The sequence below is a fragment of the Chrysemys picta genome, chromosome 2 (assembly GCF_011386835.1).
Source record: "Chrysemys picta bellii isolate R12L10 chromosome 2, ASM1138683v2, whole genome shotgun sequence".
In the NCBI taxonomy this organism is placed as follows: domain Eukaryota; kingdom Metazoa; phylum Chordata; order Testudines; family Emydidae; genus Chrysemys; species Chrysemys picta.
In genome coordinates, this window is record NC_088792.1 from 209,364,634 (window position 1) to 209,384,784 (window position 20,151).

At 41.5% G+C, this 20,151-nt stretch overlaps 1 protein-coding gene across 3 annotated transcripts in view; it reads right to left on the bottom strand.

Annotated features, from left to right (window-relative positions):
* Nucleotides 1–20,151, bottom strand: part of ROCK1 (Rho associated coiled-coil containing protein kinase 1) — a 185,046-nt gene that overhangs the window by 37,288 nt on the left and 127,607 nt on the right. For all 3 annotated transcript variants that reach the window (XM_005309499.5, XM_005309498.5, XM_065582063.1), the window contains 7 exons: nucleotides 14,308–14,458; nucleotides 12,549–12,709; nucleotides 11,658–11,842; nucleotides 10,889–10,958; nucleotides 4,774–4,868; nucleotides 2,048–2,213; nucleotides 5–98 (listed from right to left, as the gene is read on the bottom strand). In XM_005309499.5, coding sequence (XP_005309556.2) covers nucleotides 5–98; nucleotides 2,048–2,213; nucleotides 4,774–4,868; nucleotides 10,889–10,958; nucleotides 11,658–11,842; nucleotides 12,549–12,709; nucleotides 14,308–14,458 — 922 coding nt within the window. The remainder of the gene's footprint in view (nucleotides 1–4; nucleotides 99–2,047; nucleotides 2,214–4,773; nucleotides 4,869–10,888; nucleotides 10,959–11,657; nucleotides 11,843–12,548; nucleotides 12,710–14,307; nucleotides 14,459–20,151) is intronic.

Here is a 20,151-nt window from a genome sequence, read left to right on the forward strand (position 1 = left end):
ATACCTTCCTCCTGTTTCTTATTTTTTTCCATGAGCTCTGCATTTTCTTTTGTTAGAGACTCAACATCAGTGGTTAATGTTTTATTTGTTTCTTCCAGCTAAATGAAAACAAACAAATTTTAAAACAAAGCATTTGCTATACATCCTACTCATATTCAAAACTGCATTTAATCTTATATCAATACTAGTATTCCACACAGAATTACCATTCTTAGATTACATACTTACTCATCTGTTCATACTTCAAAACTGTACATAAAATTCTAGATATTTTACTTCTGATCCCTCTTTCTTTCACAAAGACACTGAGTATAAAACTATCTCTAAGAAAAGGACTAGATCTATTTTTATGATCCACGCAGTGTTGAGCACATTTTCAGTGAGCAATAAATAATAACCAACTGAATTTAAGGAATTAAGCAGAACTTCAGTGTTACTTAGTACAGCAGCTTTCAGTAAATTTTAAGAAACTTCTGTGTAAACGATAACATGTAGCTACCTACAATTGAATCCAGAGAATCAGTTGCTAGTTACGAAATTCCAAGATTTCAGGCTTTCCATAATTATTTAATATCACTCTCCATCAATGGAATTTACATTTGAGTAGTGTTATATATCATGGAAAAGAGACAGGCACATATGGGTAAAAAGAAAAGATTTGCTTTTTGTCAAATGGTGCTCACAGGATTTGTGAAATGAACTGTAGGGGGAAATTAATATCATTTGCCTATATTAGCTCCCTATCAGGATCATTTTGCTGGATGCTACACAAACATATTAAAAGACAAAAAGAATACAATTGCATTCAGTAAGCAAGTTTTGTTTGAAACCTACAGAAATACACTGAATGATTGTGTGTTGAGTTATGTAAACAACAATATCTGAAGTTGACAATTTATGGGTAGGAAGTCCCTACCCATAAATTAGATTCCACATCGATGCAGTTATTTAAAATAGTCTCAAATGAAAATAGGGCATTCTGGAAAGTGAAAGGTTATTTCATGGGGCTATTGCACATGTAACATTACTGCAACAAATGTTACTTATTACTAAAATAAATAATTTAATGTGGGGATGTAAAACGCATAATAGCATGCAAGAAAAACAATGCATTTTGGTCGTCATGCGCAAAGTTTTACTGCGGGCTTATGTTAGGCAGTATCTGAGTGCCTCTGCATGCAGGAGGCCAAAGTGGAAGAACACAGTTTAAAAGTATTATAAAATAGAAATATTACACTGCAAATTAATAGGGTTTGTGAGTAAAAACTCTTGGTTAACACATTACTGTAAATGTAATGCAAAAATTAAATGGTTGCTCTCTGAAGTTGAGACTTCCCAGCTTGTATATTTTGATTTAAAAATATTTGCCTGGGAAAAAACCCAGCATCTTTCAAATGCTTTCTGAATGAGGAAAGTGATTATGTAGTCAGATCCCTGAGTACACTATTAAAGAAATTGATGATTTTTAAAAAAAGATAGTGAGGGATGGTGGACAGATTGAAAGATATTGTGCTTGATTTTCAACTTGGCCTCAAACCAGACTCTTTTTGTGTCCACATTTATTTGGGAGCTCAAATAATGTAATCTATCAAATAAATGTCTAAGTACCTGAATGTGCCCTCAGATCAGATACTCAGATATCTAAGTGGCAGCAATTAAGTGCACAAATAACTGCAGATGCAAAATTGCCTCAATTTGCACGCACAAAGATGCTGGACTTTAAAGACCTGTCTCTAAACTTATATCAACACCTCTACCCCAATATAATGCTGTCCTCGGGAGCTAAAAAAAAAAATCTTACCGCGTTATAGGTGAAACCACGTTATATCGAACTTGCTTTGATCCGCTAGAACGTGCAGCCCCCCCACCCCGGAGCGCTGCTTTACCGCGTTATATCCAAATTCGTGTTATTTCGGGTCGCATTATATCGGGGTAGAGGTGTATATATATATACACACACACACACACTTTTAGTTATAGTTTTAATGTTTGTTGGTTTTTTTTACAATAAAGCCATTTTTTATACGTTTAAACAACAACAACTTACCCGGCGTACAATGTTGTCCTTATCAGTAATTTCTTGTCTATTTCTTGACGCTGCTTTCTTGCTCTCCTGAGTCAATTCAAAATACTGTTCTTCCAGGAGACCTCGGGCCAACTGCTCTGATTCAGCTTTGGTTTCAGCCAGATCCAACTGTGCAGCAAGAGTTTCTCTAGAACAGAACGTTAAGATCTTATGTTTCCTATGGAAAATACTTAACATTTGCAGGGAGAACAAACGAGCCCAGACTGTACTTTTCAGTGCATCATTTTTTAAAAATATTGCCTTTAAAGGATCGAGGGAAGCAACTAGTTCTACATTAAAAAGGTAGATGACTCCTATGTAATGCACTACAAAAAAGACATAGGTCCTGTCCATACTAGCACTTGATATGTTTGAAATCTTTTTCAGCCACGGTTATCACATAACAGTTGTTACATGTCTAGCATTCACAGTTAATGAAGTTAAAGCCTGCTTAGATATCATGCTCTATACTGTTTGTGTAGCACAATTTTTTGCAACAGTGTTGTGTCTAAGATCCACCTGCACTACAAATGCAGCCATACTGGGAGGTTAAAACACAGTTGGCCCCTGTAAGCTAGGGTCCCTTTGGTGCCAACTGGTAGAGGGCACAGTGGGTGCATATGATTTTACAGGGATCCCCTGAATCAGATATATGCATAATAGCTCACCGAAGAGTGGCATGCAAAATCTCTCCCAAGAGCTAGAAGCCCATTGGTTGCCATAATCACTGCGAAATGTATGTACACGTAGTACACTAAAAATTATGTTGTTAAGGTCTTGGAGTTATGGCAGGTCACCAGGAGATGACACACCATGAAGATGTTCCTTTCCGGTAGGAGGTAACTGACACCAATCTCCATGCCTGGCCATTTGTTTATTATATGCCTACTATACACATGGACCAAGTATGAATGGAAATGAAATCTACAGGAAGCAATGAACAGGATGGGGGGTGTCCTCTTTATGAATAAAGACAAAATATTTGTCTAATATACCTTGGGGTGCAAATGAATACATTGAATCCTTCATCTAGACGGCAAATTGACAGCGTGCGTGTCTCATGAAAGGTGCATCACAGCCAGGCTGGCTGTAAAGCACTGCTAGGATTTTGGGTGAGCAATACTCTAAAATTAAGGCGATACTCTAATGTCTTAAGTCTAGGCTCTTGAATGTGTGATGAATTTATTTTATATGTAACTATTTTGTTTCCAATACTTCTAATTGCTACTACTTGAATCTCTAGGCTTTGTTAAATAAACTTATTCTTGATTTCACTGTAAATATATCTAAGTGCTGAGCAGTGATCCAAGATGGAACTTGTAAGCTAGGGTGTACTACTTCTTTGGAAACAGTGAATCTGTGGAAACTGTGAGAGTGCCCAGCAGACAAGGGGCTGGATACTTCAGGGAGACATTTGGAGAGTTCAAGGGCTGAGGGTGTGCCAATCGGTAACCTAGAGAGTGATAGTGGGGCCTGCAGGGGCTAGAGAGCAGTTTTTGTGTTGCCAATGGCCAGTGGAGTTAGGGAGCTGACCCACAGCTGGCACAGTACAAGGATTTCTCATGTTAAGGGAAGGTAGGACAGAGAGCCCCTAGCGTAGACAGGCAACAATTAGACAGAATCAGTTTGGAATAGCTCACATATAGATCTAATTAAAAATGTATACAACATATATTATGCTGAAGGGGTGTGGGAATAAAAAGCCCCGTAAGACAACAAAAAAATAAATGGGAATGGGAAAGGGAGAGAGGAAACACCAAAAGAGCTAAAGGGAGTGTCTCTTCCCTTCTCCCCAACTTGGGGAATTGAGACTCGCCTACATTTTCTTGCTCAGGGCTGTGATTGGCTGATATTCTTTCCTTATATCATATTTAACAACATGGTGACTTCTCTCTCCTTCCATTCCTTCTTCCCAAATCCACAGTGAACATTGTTTTTAACATGCTCTCATTTACTCTTAAGACTTGTCTGCAATACTGATGCAGACCAATGACCATGCTTGTCAAGTACCACAAGTTCTGTACTATAGACAGGGGCAAAACCACCACTTTTTGAATAAAAATTATGAAATGGACAGGCCTAATTCTGCATACCTAGAAGAACAAATTACTGAATGGGAAACAGTTTTAAGTAATAGTCTTTCATAAGTTTTGAAATACTGTAAACTGTATATTCTTTAATTATTTGAAACGGTCCACAAAATTGGACAAACTTAATTGGTTTGGTTGTAGTTAGATCTACACATTTAAAATGAACTTTCAAATGAGTATTATCTTCATTAAAATTCTTTGTCTGAAAACCGTTTATTGGCTCAAAAACTACATGCAATTACCAGGCTAACAACATTTTTTGAGGCGGGGCGTGAGTCTTACAAATAAAATTATGGATACAACAAAATAAACAATTTTTCAAAATGTCAGACATTTCTAAACTCTCAGGATGGATAATCTCTCTCTCCAAAAACCCCAAACCTAGTCCAAGAAAATAAACATAAACCCTGACTCCATTCTTAATCATCCATCAATATAAGTAACATCCTATGTATTCACCATATTACAAGACCTGTTATACTTTTTATAAGTAGTCATTTCTCAGCATTACTGCAAGGAAAAAAAGTTTTTTTATCCTGGATTCAGGGCTTCAAGATTGATACCACACTACTGTATACAGTAAACATATTTCTGCTTGAAAATATAAAATGGACATACTTTTCATTTTGCAATTCCTGTATTTTTCTTTGAGTTTCTTTATTCTTCTCCTCAATTTCTTCTTTAAGCTCCTTAACCTGAGTTTTGTAAAGTGTCTGTAAGGGAAGTATTAGAAAGAAATCATAATTCAAATCCTTCCTTAAAACTCTCCTTTGCTGTGATTCCTATAAAAAAATTTCACAACCGTTAGACAGCTGGTACACTGATATCACTTCTGATCATGCTGACTGATAATATTGTCTCATTGTTTCCTTGTACTCCCCCGTCTGTCTGTATCCATCTGTTGTTTCTTGTTTTATACTTAGATGGCAAGCTCTTGGGAGCAGAGACTATAGTTTTGTTCTGTTTGTACATGGCATAATACAATGGAGTCCTGGTCCATGACTGGGACTCCTAGGTACCAGGGTAATAAAAATATTAAAAACAGTAATAATCCTCTAAGCTTAAAAGAAACATTTTACCCTGAAAAAATATGGCTACGAATTCAGATCATACTGATTAATATTCCTTCGTTTAATTACATGAGTTCATGAAACTGAGGAAAGAATCAGGGTAAAAACACTGTACTCTTGGTCTTCCCATTAGTAAAATGTTACACAACTCATGATATGTATGATAAAATTACAGTGAAGTTTAGTTAAACAAATGATTACAAAGTAATGGGTATTATGATAGATACTGCATTATCTTTGGGGACCACATTGTATTAATTGTATTGTATGGATGGTTTATGCATCGCTTTCTATGCAACTCCAGGGGGAGAGTTACTGCAACTCCTGGAATCAAAAACAGTGGGGGTTATTAAGTGAGTCACTCAGGTTGTAAACACCTCCAGAGGTACCACACCCTGGGGAGGCTTGCATATACCCGTCCAGAGACTTTCAGACAAAGAAAGGTCTGAGTTTAAACACAGGGCTTTTTTTCAGATCCAGTAAACAGACAGGACCCTCTGTCTAAGGGACAGGGTGGACACCAATCCTTGTGGAGAGGTTGAAAGACTTTGATCTACTAGGACCCAAAAAGACTGACAAGCAGCATCCTCGCTGGATGGTGAGAGTGAGGCGCGTCAACTGTATCAGACAAACAGAGATTACAGTACTACTACTCTTCCAAACTTGGCATCTGCCCTGGCATGCCAAGTGCCTAATATATAACAAGAGTTAGTGAACTGATCCACGTGGTTGCCTTACAGGTCTCAGAGATTAGTATATTTCTGAAGCAGGCCAAAGACATTGCCAGCACCTGGGTGGAGTATGCTTTGATGTTCAAAGGGAGAGGCTCACCAACTGATAGTAGTTGGAAATACATTGTGTGAAACACTGAGGTTCTCTGGGATGTGATGGTTTGGCCTTTCTGATGCAGCAGATAAGGCCACAAAGAGGCAGGAAGAAAAAGTCGGAAGGGCTTGGTCCCATCCCAGTAATAAAGCAGGACCTTGAAAGCATCCAGCGTATGCAGCTTCTTTTCTCCAGGCGATGAGGATGGCTTCAGGCAAAAGACTCATATGGTAACAGACAGGTTCAGATGGAATTCTGAAACCCCATTTAGGGTGCCATTTCATCATCACCATGTCCCTATGGAAGGCTATAAACAGCAGTTCAGCCATCAGGGCCTGAAGTTCACTGACTCACCAAGCTGACTTGATGGCTATGAGAAAAGCCATGTTGGTGAGGTGGCATACCAAGCATTGCAATAATGGCTCAGATACAGGCTCTATGAGCTGTAAGAGGAGGATGTTTCTAGTCCGAGGGCAGTTCTCTAACCTGATGGCAAATATGAAGAAAGCCTTGAAGAATCTGAACACCACAGGGTGTAAAAAGACTGAATGTGACTGTATTGGTGCATGGCACCCTGATATCACTGCCAGGTGGACTTTAAAAGAGTTAAAGGCTAATCCTGCTTGTAGGCCAGAATCTTTCTAACAGGGCTTTGTTTATGGGGAGATCAATCCTGGCAGGGCCAGCGGCTGACAAAATGTCAAATAGCTTGTGGAATTTTTCAGGGATGACTGAAGTCTCAATCTTCAAGGTGTCTGCAGTCTGCACCAAGAGCTCCTTAATTGCCTTGAAATTATCTAGCACCCAGGGACAGTGAGGAGAATTTCTTAAGAGGTGAGGGGGACTGCTGGCCCTCTGGATCTCGCTCCTCTCTGTATTCTAGTGACTGAGGTCTTATTAGGAAAGCTGCTAGAGAGAGAGAGACCTCCATATCTTCTACCACTGTAGGGACAAGCTTCTAAAGGCTGGGGGAAGGTAGGCTCCAATAGCCACAGTGGCATCCCATACACATATGGGTGACTGTCGGATTGCTGGCTGGACCAATGACAATCCTGGTGGACCAGTAGTTGAGGTCTGTACAGGTCCTTGGATCTACTAGTGGCACAACTTGTGGACTTTAGTGGAGACAGATCTCTGCTGGCTACCAGCAGAAAGATGTGCTTGGGAATGGTGGAAGAGGGGTACACCTCTTCCACAGGTGGTGCTGACTGGTAAGGTGATGTTGGTGTCAAGGTCTGTATCAGTGTCAATACATATCTTGGTGCCAATTGTGACTCCAGTGCACTCCTAGTCTGCCCTGCTGGTGCTGGAGTCAACATAGATGGGGACACTTCCACACAGATAGTCTGCTGCATCACAATCTGCTCCTTTCCATTGATCCTCAAAGCAATGCTGGACTTGACTGAACTATCTTCCGATGTCTTTCTGTCCCTTTCTTTACAAGAAGACACAGATATCCTTCTTGAGCTCCTGCCCCAATGTTCAGAGTGACCCCCTTTCAGCACTTTGCTTCAACCTCTGAGATGCTGACTTAAACATTGGGGCTGTTGGTGTATTCAGCACCAAGGGTAATACCAGTGCTGACATCAGATCTGGCTTCAATGCTGTTTTCTCTGAGGTGGTCTTTGGAGTCATCAGTCCACCTGATACGATGTAGAGACCACTAGAAGGGTCTTCAAACTCCATACATCTGGATCCAATGCCACTTTCATGAAAATGGCGCATCAATCTTGCTTCTCATGACTTCCCAGTCCTCACAAAGAAGGAGGCTGAGACCAAGAACCTGCTTCAGTTACAGAACTCTCCAAAGTAGAATAGGTATCTGTCGAGCCAGTCTTTCTGTAGAATTAGTCCACTGCAGGATGGACAGACTTTGAAGCCTACAGATTGAGAGTCTGACATTTCTAAAGTCAGTCTGCTCTAGTACAAGGCAACTAAATGAAAATGAATGAAATGAAAAGAACTAAATGAAAAGAACAGAGGTTGCTCAGAAGAGTTTCAGAATAACATTGAGAAGTTTAGTTCAAATTAAGGTCTAGTGGGTCAGACATCAGCTAGGTTCTGTATCACTGGCATGAGCAGTGAGACGGACGTGAGGGAGGATTAAGGCTGCCCCATCCACCCCACTCCTTACCTCATGTAGGAGCAGGAGGAGGCACAGGGCACATGCAGAGCCCCAACAAACACGACTAATCAAAAAAATCCAGTCTTGCAGGCTTGAGAGACATAAGCATCTAGAGAGGGATCCACCATGACAAACACTTAAAGAATTCATGGTTTTGAAAAGCTGTCTCTACTTAGGTTAGACTTGGGCTGCAGCAACATAAAGTTATAGTAGGACAGTGCCAAAACACACCCAGTGAATAATATAATTGTATGTTAAAAGGTTATTTTCTTTCTAGCCAAAATCCAAGGATTGTAAATCAAGTGCAATAAATACACTCAATGAAAGAAAAGTTACTGATTAATAGTAAAAAAAAAAAAAAAAAGATGGGGAAGGTGGAATCTGGGGCTCCAGTGCAGTTCTTTACTGTTTGGCTATTCAGTTTCTGTGACATATGGGTAGACCGGTATTAACCTACACCACAGAGTGCAACACTCTGAAAATTATCGGATAAAGAGTATTTAACTTAAAGATGGTTTGGTTAGATTGGCCCGATTGTGAATCAAGCAACCCACATATTAAAGGATGAGGTTTTGTGGGCATTAAGAGTCACTTGAGCAAACTGGGTATAATATTATATACTAAAAGGTATATTAAAAATTATTTAAGTTCCAAAGTCAAGTACTCAATAGTTAAGAAATGCCACATTTACAGTTGTCTATGCAACCTTAATTCAACCCCCGGGCATCCAGCTTGTACAGTGAAAGAAGCAGGTGTCCTACAGGAAAAAAAACACTGTATGTGATCACGTAATTAAAGACTGTCATAATGCACATACACAAATAGGCAGAAATAAGGTTGCAGAGAATAACTATAAATCTGGCTTCTTCCTGATTTTTGAGTGCTTGATTTTGCAACCTAAATAACATTTTAATGTAATGTAGTTTTTAATGTAATTTCTTTTTTTTTTTTTAAATAAAAACAAATTCTACTATGTACAACTGGAACAACCCCCCTCTTATGCATCATCATCAGCGTCTGAACCTTTACCTTCTGCAATGTAGCACAGATTTCTACCACGTGAGCTATAGAACTAACTACATTATTGCTGGCAGCAGCAAGCTATTATCTCAGAGGAACATATAAGACACTGGGGCCATAAATTGGGTTTTGGAGGTGATGCAGAAGCCCTGCCTGGCTCTCCACCCGTGGGTATGAATTTTTTAAATGTTCCTGTTTAGTTATTATTTTATCATGGTGCCAAAATTGTCCTGAGAAAATGCAAGTGAGATATAAACTGTTAAAAATCACTGTTTCATATATCTCAGCTAAACCTCAATGGAATCTCATGGAACAAAGGGCTTGCCCAAGGGCTTGCTCCCTGACAAATTTAAAAGGCATATGGCAAAGAATGGAAGTGTTAGAGCTTAAAAAGGTCACAAAATTATTTTTATCAAAAAGTATTAGACAACCAAAATATAGGGATCACTATCTGTCCCATCTGTAATATCCTACAAGGTTATAGCCTGGACTGAGTCTTCAGATGCCTAGACTAAGCCAAAATTTCCTCAAATGCTAAGGCTTTGCAAACAAAAAAGTTTATAAACCTTACTGACTTGGATAAATTGGATATTAAGTATTATTTAACATTGCCTTAGTAGATGGTGAGGCTGATATTGGACTACTGTATATATCTCTGTTGTCCACATTATAAAAAGAATGTTGAAAAATTGGAGAGGGTGCAAAAAAACACCCTCTAAAATTATTTGAGGCCAGATAAAATGCCTTACACTGAGAGATTTAAAAAGTTCAATATGTTTACCTGACTTAAAAAAAAAAAAAAAAAAAAAAGAGAGAGAGAGACACTGAAAGGTGACTTGAATACAGTGTATAAGTACCTTTATGAGGAGAAAATACTGGGCACTACAGGACTCTTTAACCTTGAGGAGAACGGCATAAGAAGAAACAATTTGTAGAAGCAGAAGCCAGATAAATTCAAATTAGAAATAAGGAATACATTTTGAAAAGTGAGAGTGATTAACCACTGAAAAAACTAGCAAGGGAAGGGGTTCCTTCTCCATCTCTCCATGTCTTAAAATCAAGATAAGATGCCTTTCTGGAAGACCTTTTTTAGCCAAACACAGGTTATTGGGCACCATCACACGGGTAACTGGGTAAAATTTAATGGCCTGTGATATACAGGAAGAGTGAGGCTAGAAGATCTAATGGGCTCTTCTGGCCTTAAACTGTATGAATCTATGAATTTTCTCTCTCTCTCAATTCATCCTAAAGTTCAATGCCAAATGCATTAGCTGAATCTTGTATAAATCTACCCAAATTAGGAGGGCTCTATAATCAAGTCTGCTAGATCATGAGCAAACTAATTTGGAACTAGTTTACACCTGAGGCACTTTTAGGAAGTTTTTGGGGGCAGTTAACTGCTATATGAATGTTTGCATATAAAGTGTTGTTACTTATGCAACATAAATGGAACACAGTACTTTGATGCCCACAAAATCATATAAACAAAATGGCAATAGGCCAAGTACAGTATTTATGATTGTTATGATACACATCACAATCTTTTCATGTTAGCTTGATTTTTGTGCATTATTTGTATATTTTTAGTAGTATTTTGTGTGTTACTCATTTATGTCTGAGCATTGGGGTACATAGTCATGAAGTTATTAAACAAAACAATCCTTTATTTTTGTAAGATTCTTCATGAACCTACCGAAAAATACTGTTCAGCTTCAAGCTGATCCTGAAGTTCCCGCATCTGACCTTCATTTCCTCTATACTGCCTTAAGGAGAGAAAACAAAACCTCATATAAAAGCCATCCATTACACTTGCACCTTTAAACTCAGCATTTTTCTTTCATATGCACCCACCTTCTCCTTCACACATTACCTGTAAACATGGTAATCATAAGCACCTATTCTAAGATTCTGGTTTAACAATATAATATACGCTACCATAATGGTAGCCCCCCACAGATAATTTAGATGGGAAGCAGTGCTCCGAAAGTGCTTGGTTTCTTTCTTCAACCTGCAGTCTATTGTGGCACAGATCCAATAAAGGAAGGATATTCTTGTTGGAAAAGTAATGCTGTCTGTCAAGCTAAAAAAATCGTAAGTGAGAGGAGGAGTGTTTTAAGGAGAAAAAATGTACCCAGTCATGAAGCTCAGTGGTCCTCCAACAGACGCTCCAAAGTTTAAATCTCAAATGGTGGTTCTTGGATAGGCACTTCAATTGCTCCAGAAAGGCCAGACAAGCCTGAGCATAGAAGTATCAGCCAAACAAGATTTTTATATTTCAAAATAAAAATATTCTAATACAATAAATACAGACATTTTCAGAAAAAAAAAACACCAAGTATTTTTGGTTTCTGGAAAAAGGTGACAGACAAAGTACATGAACATGCGCGCGGGGGGGGGGGGGGGGGGGGAAGGGGGGAGGGGAGGGGAAAGGATTTTCCATTTTATGTCAGGCCTCTACTTACTTAGTGAGTTGAGCCAACTCAAATTCCAATAATCTCTTCGCTTCCAACAATGTATTGATCTCCTGTTTCAGCTGCTTCTCAGAACCCTTCAAGTTGTCTGCCTCAAAAGCTTGTGTTTTCAGTTCATTCTGTGTCATTTGTCGCTTATTTATTTCTTGTTCCAGTTGAAATGTTAGACTCTTAACCTAATTATTTAATAAATCACTTTAATTTAGAATTTTTACCAAATATTTTCCTGTATTTTGTTAAAAGTAATAATGTTTCACATATGCATTATTTTATGTCAAACATCACTATTTCCTACATTTTACTCATGAAATAATGCATACAAATATTCAAAACAGCCTCCAATATTACTTGGGTGCAATATCATAGGAAATAGTTTCTCATATAGATTTTAGTCTATATTTCGGCCTCAGGAACCGCCCTGCTCCCAGCCATTAATTTTTTCTTTTGTAACAGACTCCGGGGGTAAATTCCTCTGGAATAGATAGTATATTCTTCAGTAATAAACTGATGGCTTTGATAATGCAGAAGAAAATATGCTAGCCACTTTGAAACCCATCATCTCTGCAAAACGTACTTCCTGCATAACTATATTGCATAGGACCCACGGACTTCATACCTGGAATCAGTTCACTATTAATCCATAGCTCTTATAAAGGAATACATCTTATCCAGGGTCTAAAAAAAGATATGGCATTTGACCTACTCAGACAAACCTTCACAGCATTTAGGTGAAACCTCTTAGTACAGTTATATTCAGTAACGTTATGCTACATAAACATCTTAACTTAAATAGATTCAGTTTTCTATTTCTTAATGCAACTCATTCTTTAATTTGTCTTTTACATAGAAAAAATGATAGGTAACAACGCAGGTTTTGCTTACTTCATCCTCAAACCTCTCCTTTTGCTCAGTGAGGTGCTCAAGCTTCTGCTGAGACTGCTTCAGGTCAAAGTCCAGCATGGAACATTGTTTTTCAATCTGAACTATTTGATTTTCTGCCCTGTCTCTTGCTGCCCTCTCCTCCTTCACTTTTTTTTCCATTTCTAAACAGGAAACAAAAGTAATTGACAGCACAATAAAAAGGTATATATGCAAAAATACAAATATGGCACTTCTAAGAATGTGTTTGCTTGACCATGCCTTTCTTAAATACACCTAATATTCCATCTTTGAGAGTTAAGCATAGGGTTTCTCTCCCCCACACACCATGGTTCGGGTGTTTGAAATTCTTTACAGTCAGATGAGTATGCATCTCTAGTCTACTATTGAACAAAATCATTATAGTATTGTTGCAACAGAGACACAGTGATAGTGATTTCCAGAGCATTAGGACCCTACTACAGGCAGCTACTTGTCACTCCACTAACTGTCATTATACCAGTGCTCAAAATGTTCCAGCCAGTTCATGTGTTGCTCAAAAACAGAGAGCTGCCAACAATAGCCATTTAGAAACGGAATTAAATACAATTTTTGATAGAACAAATAGCAAAAAACATCCTAAGGTGTGTGTGAACACACTAGGGTTGCCAACTTTCTAATCGCACAAAACCAAACACCCTTGCCACGCTCCTGCCCCAAGGCCCCACCCCTTCTCTGAGGCCCCGTCCCCCCGCTCACTACATCCCTCCTCCCTTCGTTGCTCTCTCTCTCCCACCCTGACTCACTTTCACCGGGCTGGGGGTTGGTTTATAAGAGGGGGTGAGGGCTCTGACTGAGGGTGTGGGCTCCGGGGTAGGGCCAGAAACAAGGGGTTCAGGGTGCAGGAGGGAGCTCTGGGCTGGGGCAGGGGTGCACGAGAGGGTGAAGGCTCCAGTTCGGGGAGGGGGGGGGCGGCGGGGATGAAGGGTTTGGGGTGCAGGAGAGGGTTCCAGGCTGGGGCCGAGAGGTTTGGGGTCTGGGCTCCGGCCAGGCAGAGCTTACCTCCGGTGACTCCCAGAAGCAGCCAACATGTCCAGCTCCTCGGCAGAGGGCCCAGGGGGTTCTGCGTGCTGCCTGCATCCGCAGGCGCCACCCCCGCAGCTCCCATTGACTGTGGTTCCCGGCCAATGGGTGCTATGGAGCTAGCACTTGGAACTCCCATGCCTCCTCCCCCATGCGCCTAGGAGCCAGACATGCCAGCCACTTCAGCGAGCTGCATCGAGCCAGGGCAGACAGGGAGCCTGCCTTAGCCCTGCTGCACCACCGACCAGACTTTTAGTGGCTCAGTCAGCAGTCGAAAACCGGACGCCTGGCAACCTTAGAACACACTAAAAAAACATGGGCCTCTAAATTATGAAGGGAAGTGGCTGAATGAGTACAAGTCATGTATGATACCTATAATTTTGCTGCTTTGAAGTTAACTAATTTTCCCTTAACTTGAAGATATAAACAGTACAGGATTTTCATATTTGTAGTACAGTGATGTTAACAGATCTATGCTGATTTATACCAGCTAAGGAAATAGCCTAGGATCTTTAAATTATATTTTACATTATGTATGTTTTCAAATTTTGATATGCATATACATTTTCTCTACACCAAGGATTAAAAACTAGTTTTATGAACACCGCATTAAAAAAATTCATTGCCATTGTAATGGAATTAGGAAAACGGACCTTATTAGTGCTCAATATTCTATTTGAAACTAAAAGGAAATACATACCACACATTGCAACTGATTTTGCCTCTTCAATTGATTGATGTTTGTCAGTTAACCGAGCTTTAGTCACTTTATGCTCATTTACCTCCTGTTCCAGCCGCTGTTGTAATGTTTTGAGTTTATAGTTTAAATCTATTTCTAAGTTATTCTTTTCCTGCAAATCAGGACCAAAAAAAAAAAGCACACTTTATTAAAGCAGAACTGTAAAAAAAAAAAAATCTGGAGTATTTTACCAAGCCATCGAATACATCCACATTTCCTTTTTTTTTTTTAAATAAAAGAAGGGTTACATTTCTGCTTATTCACAAGTCACAATACTAACAGAGTGCACTATACTATGCTTTCTTAGGTGTTTAAAAATGAGGCTTGAAAGAGAGGAAGGGGGTAATAAGACTTTGAAGAAAAACACTTGTTTTAGTCAGCAATCTATGAATTCATAAGGTAACAATCATTTCTCATGCTGTTTTTATGGATAGGTGTATGTAGGAGCAGGCTGCAATGGACTCAAACGGGGGACCGGTGAGACAGCGCAAAACTAGACTGGGATACCAAGGTGGCGTAGGGTCTTGTATTTGACGGTACACATTTTGAAGGCTCTTAAAGAATCTTTTTGTTAGTGCATAGGTAAATACGGAATGACCTATCTTGAGGTGGAATGCAGTGATGGCAGCCAGGCGTACACAAACCGAGCTTGTGGACACTCCTGCTCTTTTAAGTTATTCTAGAATGTAGTCTAGAATGAGTGACAAAGGAACATTCATTTCGAGGACGTTTGGTGTCGGACCAAGTTTGGAATCTTTTCAATTTATTGAGATAAGATAAGTAGCAGGCATGATAAAAAACTTAAAAGAATCTTTTTTACCTCTTTTGAACAGGTCATCTCCAAATCCCGGAACCAAATTGAGTTGGAGGATTTGGCCTGTGTCTTGAGAGAGGTGTGGAGTGAACTGTAGGATGATTAGTGGACAGACTGCCATTAACACAAGGTAAGGGTACCAAATCTGTTGTGGCCACGTCGGGGCTATGAGAATGACTGTGGCTCGTTCCACCTGTGTCTTGTGAAGCACTGTGAACAACAGGGGAAAGGGTGGGAAAGTGTAATGAGGAAGGCCTCCCACAGGGACATTTGGCAGTTTTGGGCATAGTGAGGATATCTACACTTAGGAATTCCCAGAAGCTGAATATATGCTGCAGGTCTCTTGTGTCTAACTCCCACACATGGTATTGTGAGAATCTCTTGCTCAGTGAGTCCGCCATTGTGCTCTGGTGTCCAGGTAAGTATGAGGCCAAGATGTTGATGTTGTGCTGGATACAATAGTTTGACAATTTTACTGCTTCCGAGCACAGGGATTGTGACTTTGCTCCCCCTTGTCTGTTGATATAGAACATGCAAGCGATCTTGTCCATCATTACTCTTACGGTCCTGTGTCTGACTAATGGTAGAATGTGTCAGCACATGTTGCGGACTGCACATAATTCTAGGAGGTTGATGTGCAACACAGATTCTGAAGACGACCACCTGCCTTGTACCGTCTTAGATGTGCTTGCCAAACGAGTCGGAAGGCCTCAGTTGTGAATATGGCTGGTTACCACAATGTTTCTGAAGCCAGCAGAAGACACTGCCTGTCCCCGATGGAGCATACCTTGACTTTTGGAAGGAAAGGCTCGCCAGCCAGCTGATAGCAGGTAGATACACATTCTGAGCCACTTCAGGATTTCCTGTGACAAGATAGCTTGGCTTTTTACTGTGCCATATATGGCCACAAAGAGGCAGGGAGAGAGTCTAAAGGACTCATTCCTTTTGGGACAATTGAACACAACTCTGGAGATGCCAGAGGATGGAGCATCTCTCCTCCCTGTGAGGATTGCGACTTTCTGAAGAAGACTGGCAGGAAAATTGATTGATTCAGGTGAAATTCCAAGACTACCTTAGTTATGAATTTGGGGTATAGTTTCATCACCTTCCTGTGGAAGGATATGCAAGGTGGTCTGCCCATAAGACCTGGGAGCTTGCTAACTCTCTCTGCTGATGTAATGGCCACAAGAAGAAACATCCTGATGGTAAGACAATATACTGAGCACTCCAACAGCAGTTCAAAAGAAGGCTTTATAAGCTTTGAAAGGAGGACACTGAGGTCCCGTGTGGAAGTCGGTACTCTTACTGGAAAGAAAGTATGAAGGACCTTGAGGAAATTAAACAGTAGGGGTGTGAGAAGACAGAGTGCAACTGTACTAAAGTGTGACACGCCAATGTTGCAGTGAGATTAACTTCAAGGGAGTTAAATATCAGTCCCACATGTGCAAGAGCAGGATACTGTACAACATCTTTGGTATCGGTAGCTCCATTGGGTCAGTATTATTCTGAGTTGCCCAAATGGAGAATTTTTCCCATTTGGAGAAGTCAGTCAACCTTACGGATTGTTTCCTGCTCTGCGTAAGGATTTTCTGAACCTGTAGGGAACACCGTCTGTCAGTGTTGTTCAGCAAGTCAACATCCAGGCTGTCAGGTGCAAAGACTGCGTCTGAATGCATTGTCTGACTGAGGTTTGGGATATCACATTAGGGTAGGAAGGAAGCTGTATGGGAAGCTGCTGGGACATCCAAAATGGTCTCAACCAATATAGGACTAGCACAATGATTGAGGCCCTATATTGTTGATCTTTGATATCCTGGGGACCAGGGGATACATTATGATACCATACAGGAGTCCTCAAGAAGACTGAAACAGCAAGGCAATCGGCAGTTGGTCTGGACTCCCACCTTCCCTGAAGCGGAAGTTCTAGCACTTGTGGCAAACAAATGTGTGGCTGGAGTCTCCTACTGACAGAATATTGAGTCTAGTATGGATTTTTACACACACCACTCATGGTTACCACATTTCTGCACTAAAAGTCTGCTAGGTCATTGCTGATCCCTGGAAAGTGTAGAGCTAGTGGAGTCAGACCCATGTTGATAAATACCATTTCCACCATTGGATGGCTCCAGCAGGAATGCTATACAGATAAGTCAGATGGCTTAGTTCCAAGGCACTCATGTGTAGGTTAAAATCATCATGAGACCAGGTATCTTACATTTGAACGTGGTTCAGGTGGGCACACCAACCCAGTTCCTATAGTGTCTGAGATAAGCATCACTGTCCCCTTTTCTCATGTTCATCAGGACAAGCCACCAACAAAACTGTTGCTTGGCTTGAGGCAGGACCCATTGCTCACATGAGGTTTGGATGGGAAGTTCATGGACCTCAGTTATCATTGTAAAGGTGACAGGTAAAGTTTGGCAAGCAGCATCACGTACATGTATGTGGACATATCATCAAAGAGTCCCAGACATATATGTCCTGTCATTGCTGGTGTTGACTGTAGTCCATGCACTATGACTGATGGGAATAGAAACTGTCCTCTGGCAGGAAAGACTTTGCCAAATTGAAGTCAACTAGACCTCCTAAGAACTCTATCGTCTGTGATGGTACACAAGATGACTTCTTCTAGTTCACCAGGTGTCCTAAGTGAGCGAACAGGAAGAGGACACAATCCAGGGACATTCTGGTCTCCTGCTGGGACCTGCTTCTGATCAGCCAGTCATCTTGATATAAACAGGTGTAAATTCCATGTTTTCTTAGGGTATGTCTACACTATTAGGTCAATTTAATAGAAGTCGATTTTTTAGAAATCAATTTGATGCAGTCGATTGTGTGTGACCCCACTAAGCGCATTAAGTTGGTGGTGTGCGTCCACAGTACCCGAGGCTAGCGTCGACTTTCGGAGCATTCCACTGTGGTAGCTATCCCACAGTTCCCACAGACTCCGTTGCCCACTGGAATTCTGGGTTGAGCTCCCAATGCCTGATGGGGCAAAAACATTGTTGTGGGTGGTTCTGGGTACATGTCGTCAGGCCCCCCATTCCTCCCTCCCTCCATGAAAGCAACAACAAAAAATCATTCCTCACCTTTTTTCTTGGGTTACCCGTGCAGATGACATACCACGGCAAGCATGGAGCCCGCTCAGCTCACTGTCACCGTATGTCTCCTGGGTGCTGCTGGCAGACGCGGTACTGCAGTGCTACACAGCAGCATCCCCTTGCCTTGCGGACGGCAGACGGTACAATACAACTGGTAGCCGGCATCATCATCCCATGGGTGCTCCTGGGCGACCTCTGTGAGGTCAGGCGGGAGCGCCTGGACAAAAATGGGAATGACTCCAGGTCATTCTCTTCTTTACGTTTCTTCTAATGGAGATTCAGTCCTGCCTGGAATATCATGCCAGCTGGAAGCTTCTGCCTCAGGCTGCTCTCCCAGTTGGCAGCACCGCGCAGTCGCACCTACCCCAGCCTACCCCGTGCTCCCATGGCGCATGAAGCCTGGACAGTAGTAAGGCGAAGTTCAACTACAGGCTGAGCAAATGCATAATGATGGTAGAATGTGCATTTGGAAGTTTAAAAGCTCGCTGGCGCAGTTTACTGACTCGGTTAGACCTCAGCGAAACCAATATTCCCATTGTTATTACTGCTTGCTGTGTGCTCCACAATATCTGTGAGAGTAAGGGGGAGACGTTTATGCCGGGGTGAGAGGTTCAGGCAAATCGCCTGGCTGCTGATTATGCGCAGCCAGACACCAGGGTGGTTAGAAGAGCACAGCAGGGTGCACTGTGCATCAGAGAAGCTTTGAAAACCAGTTTCATCACTGGCCAGGCTACGGTGTGAAAGTTCTGTTTGTTTCTCCTTGATGAAAACCCGCCCCCTTGGTTCACTCTACTTCCCTGTAAGCCAACCGCCCTCCCCTCCCACCTTTGATCTCCGCTTGCAGAGGCAATAAAGTCATTGTTGTTTCAAATTCATGCATTCTTTATTAATTCGTCCCACAAATGGGGGGATAACTGCCAAGGTAGCCCAGGAGGGGTGGGGGGCTGTAGGGGCACCCCCTAGAATGGTATGCAGCTCATCATAGAAGCGACATGTCTGGGGCTCTGACCTGGACCGGCCGTTTGCCTCTCTGGTTCTTTGGTAGGCTTCACGGGCCACTGCTCCAGTCCTTGTTATAACCTCTGTCCTTCATGCCCTTGGAGATTTTTTCAAATATTGCAGCATTTTGTCTTTTGGAATGGAGTTCAGATAGCACAGATTCGACTCCCCGTACAGTGATCAGATCCAGTTCCTCCCGTTGGGTCCATGCTGGAGCTCTTTTGCGATTCTGGGACTCCACGGTCACCTGTGCTGATGAGCTTTGCATGGACACCTGTGCTGATCAGCTCGCTATGCTGGCCAAACAGGAAATGAAATTTAAAAGTTTGCGGGACTTTTCCTGTCTACCTGGCCAGTGCATCCGAGTTGAGAGTGCTGTCCAGAGAGGTCACAATGGAGCACTCTGGGATAGCTCCTGGAGGCCAATACCGTCAAAATGCATCCACACTACCCCAAATTCGACCCAGCAGGGTCGATTTCAGCGATAATCCCCTCATCGGGGAGGAGTACAGAAATCGATTTTAAGAGCCTCGTAAGTCGACAAAAATGGTTCGTCGTGTGGACGGGTGCAGGGTTAAATCGATCTAACGCTGCTAAATCCGACCTAAACTCATAGCGTAGACCAGGGCTTAGACATGCTGCCATTACAGCTAGGAAGTTGGTGAAAACTCTCAGCGCCATGGTGAGTGTGAAGGCCAAAACCCTGAACTGGGAACAGTTGGCCCTCACTGCTAACCTTAGGCACTTCTGATGGGCCAGATGGATGGCAATACGTAAGTACATCATCCTGGAAGTTGAGAGCCACAAACCAATCTAGAGCTTGGAGCAATGCAGGCAGGCATTACCATCCTGAGACTGAGTATGTATTTGTTGAGTGTCCTCAGGTCTAGG